The sequence below is a fragment of the Corvus moneduloides genome, chromosome 8 (genome assembly GCF_009650955.1).
Source record: "Corvus moneduloides isolate bCorMon1 chromosome 8, bCorMon1.pri, whole genome shotgun sequence".
NCBI classification, from domain to species: domain Eukaryota; kingdom Metazoa; phylum Chordata; class Aves; order Passeriformes; family Corvidae; genus Corvus; species Corvus moneduloides.
The window spans coordinates 3,398,896-3,410,410 of NC_045483.1; the positions used below are offsets into that span (position 1 = coordinate 3,398,896).

Consider the following 11,515-nt stretch of genomic DNA (forward strand, 5'->3'; position numbering starts at 1 on the left):
CTAAAAGGGCTCCAGGAGAGCTGGAGAGGGAATTTGGACAAGGGATGGAGTGACAGGACAAGGGGGAAAGGCTTCCCACTGCCAGAGGGCAGGGCTGGACGGGATATTGGGGAGAAATTCCGGGGTTCTATGACACACACACACACACACCCCGAGCTGTACAGGAGGCAACTGTGCAGCAGTGCTGTTTACCACTCTTATTTTTTTTTTATTAAAACACCTTGCAATAAACCTTTTAACAGCAATAACGTCTGCGACATTTGCAACGAATAAATATTGAAAAGAATAAACAGCTGTTTTAAATATCGCACTGACTTTCATGGAATTACGGAACGGTTTGAGTAGGAAGGGACCTTAAAGACCATTTACTTACAACCCCTGCCATGGGCAGGAGCACCTGGCACAGACCGGGTCGCTCCACGCCTCATCCAACCCGGCCTTGGACACTCCCAGGACGGGATTTTAGCTGGCCGCAGCGATCAGAACCGCAGGGATTAGAAAACACCCCGAGTTTCGCTGAGGGCCGTGCCCCCCTCACAGCCGGATCACCGAGCCCGGGTCCTCCCGCTCGGGAGCGGCCGCGGCCGCTCCGCCCGCAGCGCTCGCTGGTTCCGGGGCGTGCCGGGCATGGCGGTGGCCGGGGACGAGCCCTTCAGCCCCTCGGTGCTGGGCACCAGAGAGCAGTGAGTGCCGGGCACGGGCCGGGCACCCGCGGTGCCCCCGGGGCGGGGACGGGCGGGACGGGGCGCGGAGCCACCCGCTGTGGGGAAGGTGGCCCTGCCCACGGCATGGGGAGTGAAAATGAGTGGTCTTAAAGGTCCCTCCCAGCGCAAACCAGTCTCTGGTTTATGTATTGTTTATCTATTTAGAGAGTCTGTGATTCTGTAAAGTGGCGCTGCTACACAGGATGCAGCCTTCTCGCCCTTTCGTAGAATCATGGGATGGTTTGGGTTGGAAGGGACCTTAAATCCCATCCAGTCCTAGCCCCTGCCGTGGGCAGGGAACACCTTCCACTGTCCCAGGCTGCTCCAAGTCCTGTGCAACCCGGCCTTGGGCACTGCCAGGGATCCAGGGGCAGCCCCAGCTGCTCTGGGCACCCTGTGCCAGGGCCTGCCCACCCTTCCAGGGAACAATTCCTTCCCAATATCCCGTCCAGCCCTGCCCTCTGGCAGCGGGAAGCCATTCCCCCTTGTCCTGTTATTCCATGCCCTTGTCCCCAGTCCCTCTCCAGCTCTCCTGGAGCCCTTTTAGGCCCTGGAAGGGGCTCTGAGGTCTCAGTGGAGCCTTCTCCAGGTGAACACCCCCACCTCTGCCAGCCCAGCTCCAGCCTTTGGAACATCTCCAGGCCTTCCCTGGACTCTATTCCACATGTTCATGTTCTCCCTATGCTGAGAACCAGTGCCTCACCACCCACACAGTCAATTTCTTCCAAATATATAGCCTTAAACTATCTTTCAATTTTTCTTCCCATCCCTCTTTAATGTAAATATTTCCCAGTATTAATTAAGATATCCTCTCCTTTCTTCCCCTGCGACTCCAGCTGGGATGCTGCGTACGAAAGAGAACTGCAAACTTTTCAAGACATTGGAGATACCGGGGAAATCTGGTAAATAAAATAATTCCTGCAGGGTGTTTCTGCTGTTTCTTTACCATGAAAGACATTGCAAAACCACAGCCAGCAATTCAGTGGGTTGCTGACAAAACGATGGGGAGTTTTACCATTGAAACCAGCAGTTCCTCTCTTGCCCAATTTCACAGTGGAGATTGCTCAGCTGCACCTGGACATGTGTCACTACACAGAAATTGAGCTGATAATTGAGGTGTATGTTACTGACAAATCTGCTTTTTATCCCTGAGCTCAGGTTTAACAACACAGCAAGTTGCCCTTGCTGCTACCTTTTTTAATATATGGATGTTTTCACCTCCCAGAGTTGGTGTTTCAGTGAATTTTAAGGCTGTGTGATTAATTTTAATCTGAACAAAGCAAACATGGAATATGAGCTATGGCAGTTGTTACCTCAGTAACAGTAGGAGGGGCTTTGCAAAAGCTGGAGAGGGTGAGTGATGAAATAAACTTGCTGTGCCTTTTGTACATTTTTTCTGATTTAATTACCTGAGCCCTTGTTTTTTCCAGGTTTGGAGAAGAAAGCATGGTGCGCATAATCAGGTGGTTGGAAAAGCACAAGGTCCCCCTTGACAGCTCTGTGCTTGACATTGGGACTGGGAACGGTGTTTTGCTGGTTGAACTGGTTGGTATTTTGCAAAGTTTGTGTATTTTTTCTACAGAATCAGAGCAGTTTAAATACAGTTCTCACAGGTGGCAGTGGTAATCATGAGGGCCTGTTATCTGTGTGAAGTACAAAAAGTGTCAATACTTCAGGCTTCAAAATTTGAAGTTATTTCTCTAAATCAATCAGCCTGAGAATCCCTTGTTTTAACTTTACCTTCCTGCTTCCCCACATTTAAAACTGCATTTCTTCCCATTGTCATGTAAACTCTCCCAGATAAGGAAATTAACTTGACTAATTCACAAAGTACCCTCATGTGCAAAACCAGACCCTATCTCTGCACTCAGTTGTCATAATAACACTCTTAATTGATGTAAAAAGCAGGTAAAACCAAAGGTTTTGTGCATATGACTTCAAAAGTTGTTAACACTTCTTTTAAAGAAGTGTCCGTTTCTGTCAGGGTGGGAAATCTGATCAGGTATGTTATGATATTGTTGTGCAGAAGATGTTTAGGAGTTCTAGTATTTTTTTCCTATTTTTGATTGGGTTTTTTTGGTGTAATACTGCAGGGGAGCTGGTAAAGAAAGGGGCTGTCATACAGTCCCAGCATCTGTTCTGCATTCCCCATTGGCTCCATTAGTTCCCGTAGGAATTGGAAGGACTGGAAGTCAAAGTCAGGTTTGCACTGGAATTTTCTTTAACAAGGACTTTGATTTTAAAAGACTTTAAAGCCTTTGTGGGGACTGGCTGCTTCACCACAGCACAGGAGGATTTATGTCATCAAAAGCAGAAATGTCTCATCTCACTAAGAGAAATTAGCCTAATAATGGTGATTGTTGAGTGTAATGGTAGCTCTATCATGGTTGAAATACCCAACTGAAAATTCTCACTTGTAAGACTTCAATTTTATACTGACTCCACTTACAAATGGGAAACTGATTTTTCACACTGTAATGGGAAAATGACAGCCTGATAGCTTTTAAAAACCATTAAAAACTGCTGTGAGAGCACCCTTCTCCCTTACATTAAGCACCTCACAGTACTGTGGTTGCTTTCATAGGAAATTTTCAGTCCAGTTCCCTCTTGAAAAGTTGCTTCAAACATTACATTGGGTTTTTTTTGCTAAATAATTCAGGATCTCGCTTGCTTAGTTGATGTAAATGGAATTTTTTGTGTGTTAGTGCAAGGCTTGGAAATCAAGTTGGAATTCTTTTGGCAGCTACTGTAGGACTGTCCTGCCACTGAAGTTGGACTCCATCATGGGATAGAAATGGCAATACTGGAAAAAGCTCAGTCAGAGAGGGCTTTAGCAGCACCTCTCTGCAAGGGAACTACTTGAGTGGACGGTGTTCACCCAAGTGGGGGTGTCAGCCCCAAACACAGGGCAGAGCTGATAATGTTCCAAACTCCCTTCAGCTCTTCAATCTGCCTCTTCAAGAAGCAGCAGCAGGGTGCTGTAAATGCCAGCTCCAGGGCAGCAGTCCAGCTGCAGGGTGCAGTGTGGTCACGTTTGGCACAAGGGAAGGATCCCTTCCTGTCACAGTCAGGCACTACAGGTTCTGCAGCATTTGATGTTGTTTATCTCTAAACCTTCCTTCTCTGCCCCCAAGACTAGAGGAGTGAATGGGAACTCCCTGAAGTGACTCAGGCCTTTCCTTTGCAAACAGAGGAGCTGTTGTGGGAACTACTCCTCCACCCCCAAACCTTCAGCACAGGCATCTGAGGAAGCCTGCTTTGCTCCGGGGAGGAACGTGGGCAGGAGCCTGAGCAATAAATGTTCTCCATCCCATGCAAACAACAGTGTCTTTGTGTTCAGCTGCAATTAGCCCTCGGTTCAGAACAGCTGGTTAGCACCGAGCTCAGGCCTGAGGGGCTGCTGTAAGGAGGAAGGACAGTTGTGGAAACTCCTCATAGTTTTCCTGGCTGTTGAGGTGTCAGCCTTTGGAACAAGCAGGCATGCAGCTGGTTGCTTAACACCGCTTCAATCCATGTGTTTTTCCAAACCCGAGCCTCCTCCCTGTCTCTGCTGTGACAGCCTGCAGCTGGCCAGAGAATCAGAGCTCTTCCATCAGGTTTGGATCTTTCCAGACCCACTGGTACATGGGATACCCTGAGCTGATCCTTTCAGCTCCTACCTCGAGGACGTGTGTCCCTGCTCCTTTCCCACATGCCCAGCTCCAGCTGATGCCAGGAGCCCACCTGCTTTGCCAAAGGGTTGCTGGGATCTCACAGAGTTCCCTAAGCTGAGTTATCCTTATCTGCAACAAACTTAGATTAACAAAGTCTCTGTGTGCTATTATATGTGGTGCATAACCTGCTGGAAAATTGCTGATACAGACACCTGGCAGCATGCAAATAATTGTATTCAAATAGACATTAGCATGAATAATTAGGAAAATGTATGATTTTGCAGTGGATTTCTAGTGCAATGTATTACATCTTTTGGCTCTTAAAATTTGGGTAATAAACCAAATAATTGCTCAATCTTCAGTGTTACGTGTCAGGGAGGTTTTTTTCCTTATTTTGAAGCATCTGGCATTGTGTCACATGCCCTCATCACTGAAAATTCCTGGTTTCTAAGTTACTTTTGGTGCAGATAAGAGAGCCTGTTCCCCTCCAGGGTGTTACTTTTCACAGTTGTGCTCAGTTTTCCACTTGACATAAACCAGCTTTCAGTCACCAGTTCTTTTGGTGGGGTGTTTAGGCAGAATTATTTCAGCTCTTTCAGCTATTTAGCTCTTGTAATGGTAACAGATAGAAAAATGAGTAAAAGGTGGGTTGTGTTTTTTTCCTGTTACTAAGAGGAGGAGAGATGAGATGGATTATAGCTAGGGAATGTACTGGCTGGAGAAAAACAGTTGCTAGCACACTGATTAAGATTCTCTGCTTCTGTCTAGGCAAAGTCTGGTTACCTGAATCTCACAGGTATTGATTACTCACCTTCTGCAATACAGCTTTCAGAAAAAGTAAGAGAGAAAGAAGGGATGTCTAACATTAAATTAAAGGTAAGTCTTGAGAGAAAGGTAATTGAGGAAATAGAAAGCAATTGAGCTCAAGATTAAACGAGCTAGTTGATATTCAGATGTACTCAGTGTACTAAATGAATGATGTCTTTTGACATTCATTTGTGAGAGAACTCTAGCCAAATAAATCTATTTACAGGAAGATTTTTGGTCTTTGTTTTTTTGTTTGTAACAGTCATTAGGGCTAACATGATTTCCCTGCTTGGAGTAGGGAGCAGAGTAGTGGTTCACCAGTTGGCAAGTTGTGTATTTTAGCTGCTACATTCTGAATTTCAGACCTGAGGTAGAGGAAGAAATCCTTAAGTGATAGAATCCCTACCAGCAGCTGAACAGCAGGAAGTTTGAGAGGCCTTGCTGGAGCAGGGGTAGGAGCAGATGACCTCCAAAGGTCCCTTCCAGCCTCAGCCACGCTGTGATTCTGTGGCTGCCTGTCATTCTGAGCTCTGCTGTGGCTGTTCTACCCTCCTGCTCTGTAGCTGTGTGATGCCTCTGCTCCTGTGTATCAGCTGTAAAATCTCTGTGTGGCAGGCTCTGTCTGTTCATCTGCATTTGTGCAGTGCCTGGCACATGGCAGGCATCAAAGTACAAATAATGATTTAAAGAATGAGCTTCAAGTGTGTTGGTTTGAGCTTTAGGTTACAGCAAATAGATCATCACACAGTGTCTAGAGAAGAAAGGAGCTGCCGTGGCACCGTGAGTTACCCTTCCCTGAGCACGCCCATTGTCAGGATTGAAGCTTTGTATCCTAAAGTCTTGCTATGCATTAAAGATTCAGAAGCTGCCGAGTAGAAGATTGTTCTCACAGCTGCAGACTTCTGGTTTAGGTAGAAGACTTCCTGGCACCCTCAGCTGAGCTGTCAGGCTTTGACATTTGCATTGACAAGGGGACTTTTGATGCCATAAGCCTCGACCCCAGTGACGCGGTGGGGAAGCGGAAACTGTACGTGGGATCCCTGTGCAAGGTGTTGAAACCAGAGGGCTTTTTCCTCATCACCTCTTGCAACTGGACCAAGGAGGAGCTGCTGAACGAGTTCAGAGAAGGTAAGCAGCTGAACAGAGCCCTCTGCCAACTTGGGGTTGCTGAAGGAAGGGATGAGTGAATTTTAATGTGTATGTTAGCATATTGACTTTCCCAGATCAGGATTAGAGGAGGTAAAGTGATTATAAATGCTCCAGCCTGTCTTCCCTCTGTTTTCCTTGGGAATTACAGCTCCTGTGTTTGCCAGTGCCAGGAGAGGACAGCTTTGCTGAGGCTTTGGAGGTTGGGAATTTTGGTCTAATTACGGGAAAGTGTGCGTGGCCGGCTGATACTTTTTGGGTCTTTGATTACTAGACCCAGTTCACCCTTTGATTGCACCAAAATTGGGGTAACATTGTTACCCATGGTTAGGGGAACTGACAAGTCTGTTCCCTTTTATATCACCTCCCCAGCTGCCCTTTTGATCCATCTAGGAGTTTTTTTTACACGCCAGTCAGCTCCTGAATCTCAAGCCTGAGGCTTGAAACTCAGTGTGGATCTGAAACAACCATCCCTTCTGGGGAACCAAAATTACTGGCAAGTCCTCATCTTCTTCTGCCATTAATTTGTGCAAGTCAGCCAGCTAAGATTTTTATTATCCATGGAAGAGTTTCAGCTGTATAAAGCCATGGTGCAGTGTAACGATACAGTCCTATAAACTCACAGATTAACTGACTTGCAAGTTTTCCAGATGAATAAAGAATGGTTTGCAAAGGGTTATCCAAGAGGCAAATAAAACTACTTCCTTCTAATAAAAGCATTTCAATTTCTGTCTGGCAGGATTTGAAATTCTGGAGGAGCTGCCAACACCCAAGTTTTGCTTTGGAGGAAGAATTGGAAACAGTGTAACAGCATTGGTTTTCCAAAGGAAGAAAGTGAGGCCATCCATTTTGGACAAATTAGATTAGATGAGAAAAGTCTGAACTTTAAACCTGACAGAAAACCTCAGACACGTGTGTAAATAAATGCTTTTTGAGTGCACAGTAAAATACTATGTATGGAGCTCAAAGGGACTATAAAACATTGCCCTAGAAACATTTCAGCTTTGCATAATTCGCCCATAAATTTTGTCCTTGCTACAACCTCACTTGTTTTAGGGAAGCTGCAAGTTTGTAAGAGAGAAGGAAATCAGATGTGCTAAATACAGAGACCAACATAACTGAATGATATTTGTGTTTGAAACATAAAGATTATCTGATATTTAATTTTTGTGCTGGTAAGCAGTGACCAATAGAGGTAAAGGTATTCTACAAAGCAAAAATCTCATTTCTCTGTTGTGCAGTGGAACAGGGAACAAGCTTTTGCAATGTAAGTGCTGGATCTTTAATTTTTTTTCTTAGGTGAACATGAAGGTAGCTGTTACAGAGGGAAATGAGTATAAAACCCACTGCACTTTCAAAAAAAAGGACCAGTTGGTATTTTAAATTCAGGCTTTCAGAGGTTCTCAGACTTAGCATAATTGTGTCTCCTCTGAAGTAGCTCAGGTCTTTTCCCACAGAAGGAGTGTTTTTAAGTCCCTTGCCTGAGTGGGTTCATGCCTGGTCAGTTCCTTTCCCTGATCTCATGAATACATAAAGGTGTGATGTGACATATGCCTCCTTCATTATTAACCTGCTATATATTAATGTCTTTAGACTCACAATGACCAGAAGTTTTCCAGGGAATTTCTCAGGATGGATTTTAGCTGCATAAATCCAAAAGAATTCAAAGCATAACTATCCATTCCTTGTTCCTTTTTTTTTAAATATATATATATAAACTTCTGTGTGCAATCCTTTTGCTCAATTTTGTTGCCTTCATTTCTTCTGTTTTGTAACCTCAGAATATTGCTGTTGCTTGAAAGGCAGGAAAATGAGATTTCTTCATGCCTTGACAAACACATTTGCAGGTGACAATAAACTTGTTCTTTCAAACATCAAGGAGGCCCTCTTAGGCAATCAGGTTTTGTTTCACAGGCAAGGTCATGTTTGCTTATCGGGGAATTGCTTCTCGTACTTTCCACGCTTCTCCTCATTCCCAGGGCCCAGGAGATCTTTAAGGGTCAGTAAATACTTCCAGTCCTTTCCCAGGATAGGAATCAAGGCATTATTTGAGCAGTGGTGAGTCCTCCCTCTGTGATCCATCCATTGATGTCCTCAAGGTAGGAATCCTACTGCTACATCTTTTTGCAAAATGAAATACATTCAACTGGGAGAATGGTTTATCAGGAGAGCTGAAGAAATGTAGTCCCAGAATAATTCCTTGCATATTTGGTCAGACTTGGGTTCTAACCTGAGTGCCAAAACCAAGGGCTTGTTACCATTTGGGTCACCGTTGTAGTCCTGTATTCTGCCTCTGCCCAGCAGCCAGCTGGAATGCTAGGAAATGTAACTGGGAATCCAAACAGGGGATTTTTTTAGCATAGTAGTACAAAGGATTCAAAGTACACTGCTGATAACAGCCTCAGTAAAAAGCCTATGACATTTTTGGCATCAGGTAGAGTTAATACAAGGAAATTTTAATTGTCAAGGACTCTGGCAGGATGTGTTTCAGGCATCTGTTTTATTCCCATGTGTAATTTTTGCTAATGAAAGCATGATGTGTATTTAATCATGGAATGAAAATAAAATCAGGACTGGCATGGATTTTCTTTTAATCAATTAGTTGGAATTTAACCACAGATTCCCACTCCACAAGATATGTAAGATTCAGGGCAAGGATTGTTTTCTCCTCTTCACAGAACTGACTATTATTAGTTTTTGTTCTCTGGGTAGTATTTTTATACAATTTGTAAAGCTAAAAAATAAGCTTCTTAAAATTGCTTGAAAATAAGTATTTCTGCATCTGATGTGTAGTTTGCATATTCTGTCAGTCCCAAGCACTTCCAGGTGTCACTGGAGAGCAGAAAAATGCTTGTAAAACATGTTTTAGGAGCTTTAGTTTAAGGCAACAGTAACCAAAGGCTTACTATTTAAAATCTGCTCTGTTGGAAACCTGGTATTTTCTGGATAATGGAGTCTAGGTAGCTGCTCAAATACTGACTCAGGCAGTGGGGTTTTTAATAGCTACTAGGATTTGGAAATGACTTGTCAAAGACTGTCCTTGATTTGGAGCAGTTCATCTTGGCAGGAGGTTCTTGATGGTGTGATCTCTAAATGTTGATGCATTTCAGTGAAAAAACTGTTAGAAAAAGAGGCAGAGGAATAAGCAGTGATTTAGGAGAAGCAAATATCTGCTGGAAGTTGGGGGAGTGCTTCATGGTAGTTCCTGAAGGCTGGAATCTTCATGACTACACAGTTGTGTGACTCTGGGTTCCAGCTGCAACGCCAGACTAAATGCAGGGGAATAAATGGAGCATTTGAAACATGTTTTACTCCTATTGTTTTCCTATCTGAAAACTCTCCATGTGATTTCACTGTCAAATATGAGGTTTGTGGGTAGTAAAACTAACATCTTCCATGGATCCCAGAGGTGGCTGAGCCCACAGGCTGTTCCTGCAGGACTGAGTTTAGGCTGGGTGATGCTGCCGAGCTGGCAAACCTTCCTGGAGTGCTTTTGCATAGAACGTGGGCAGAACAGAAAGGGTTTGTGTTCCCTGGTTCATTGACAGCATGCTGAAGGATGAAATTCTCTCAGGAGTGACCTTTTATTCCTGGAAGATTGAGGATGGCTTTTAGTGCCTAAGCCCAAACAAAGCACCTCCACCAACATCTGTGCTTGGCGCAGCTCAAACCTGGCTCCTGGTGTCTCCTATTGCCAAGAAAGCTGTGTTTAGGGATGCTCTTTTGAGGCATTTACTGGGAGAGGCCACTGAATTCACTGCAGGGTTTGTGCTACTACACTGTTCACAGAAGTGAACTCTGAGGATGAAATATCTGAGAGACATGAACAAGCTATATTAATGAAATAATTATTGATTTGAGGTGTCTGTTCTAGGAGAGTTCCTACACATGGGACTTTGCTAGAGTGTGAGGTAAATGGGTTCTCAAGACAAAAAGCTTTTGCCCTTTCAACATCACAGTACTTTCTTGAAATAAGTACTCCTATAACCATTTTTAAATGAATTAAAAGGTAAGAAATACCAGACATTAAAATCATGGTACAACTGAATGAGCACAGGAAATTCAGAGGGCAAGTTAAAGTTTCATTACTCCTTGACTTCCCTTTTGGTGACCAGCTTGTTATCTACAAGAGAGGCATGTTCATCTGATGGTCCTTAAGGAGCAGGAATAGTCACAGAGTCCCAGAATGACTTGGGTTGGAATGGACTTTAAAGACCATCTCATTCCAACTCCCTGCCGTGGGCAGGGACACCTTCCACTACACCAAGTTACTCCAAACCCTCCCCAGCCTGGCCTGCTGTGCTGTCCATAGGCTGTTTTTTAAAGGTTGATTTTTCTTTTTTGAAGGCTTAGAAGATACGGAATTAATATTCTGTTCTTGAAACTCAGTGTAATTTTGTGGTGTAACACGAAGAATTTCTGGGAGCTACAATTTTTTTTTTAAGAGCTGTTGGGTTACATCAGCAACACCAACAGAATTATGGCAGCTGCTTTTCCAGACAGGGCCAGCAGTGATGCAGCATGTGATTCCAGGCTCTTTGTCCCATCAGGAGAATATTCCTGTGAATCGTTATTGAGAGCATCAGGCTGAAATAACTGTTTGCATTATGGGCTCACCTTCTTCAATTCAAACCCAGTGTTGCAACACCATTTCTGAAATCTGGGAATAGCCAGCTGCCTTGATTGTATCATAGGATTTAACACCTACAGCTAAAGGATAGTCGGGGTTTTTTTTACTTTATAGTTTTCCAACCAATTTTAGAAAGGAACTTTGGATATTTGGGTTTTTAAACCTGCAGTTGCTGTTTACAGCAGAGCTTGTTATACCTGGGTGAAGAAGTGCCACCACACAGATCTCAGGTGTGATTCTCTGGAGAGCAAACAACATTTTCTGGTATCATTTGTATTGAAATTATCTCAGTTCTGCACTGGCTGTGAAATCTGTGAGCCCAAAGAGTCAAATGAATGGGCAAATGAGGGGATGAACTGAAATCCCTCGCTTGGAATGGCTGGGTTTGTACCCAGGAGTGCAGGGTGAAGCCCAGTGTGCAGGGCACAGCAGACAAATACCTGTGAAGCTACAAAGCTGAGCTGACACAGCTTCTTTGGAGTTATTTTTATGTAAGGATGAGTTCTTGAATAGCTTTTCTGGTACATTAGGCACAGCATGCTTCTCTTCATCACTGACGGTGGCTTCCATGTATT

At 44.2% G+C, this 11,515-nt stretch overlaps 1 protein-coding gene across 1 annotated transcript; it reads left to right on the forward strand.

Annotated features, from left to right (window-relative positions):
• Positions 1-575: 575 nt before the first annotated feature.
• On the forward strand, positions 576-8,904 carry EEF1AKMT2 (EEF1A lysine methyltransferase 2). The gene is made up of 6 exons (XM_032116738.1): positions 576-683; positions 1,541-1,606; positions 2,135-2,249; positions 5,126-5,233; positions 6,076-6,292; positions 7,050-8,904. The coding sequence occupies exons 1-6, from the start codon at positions 628-630 to the stop codon at positions 7,175-7,177; spliced, it is 690 nt and encodes a 229-aa protein (XP_031972629.1). The 5' UTR covers positions 576-627; the 3' UTR covers positions 7,178-8,904.
• Positions 8,905-11,515: the final 2,611 nt, after the last annotated feature.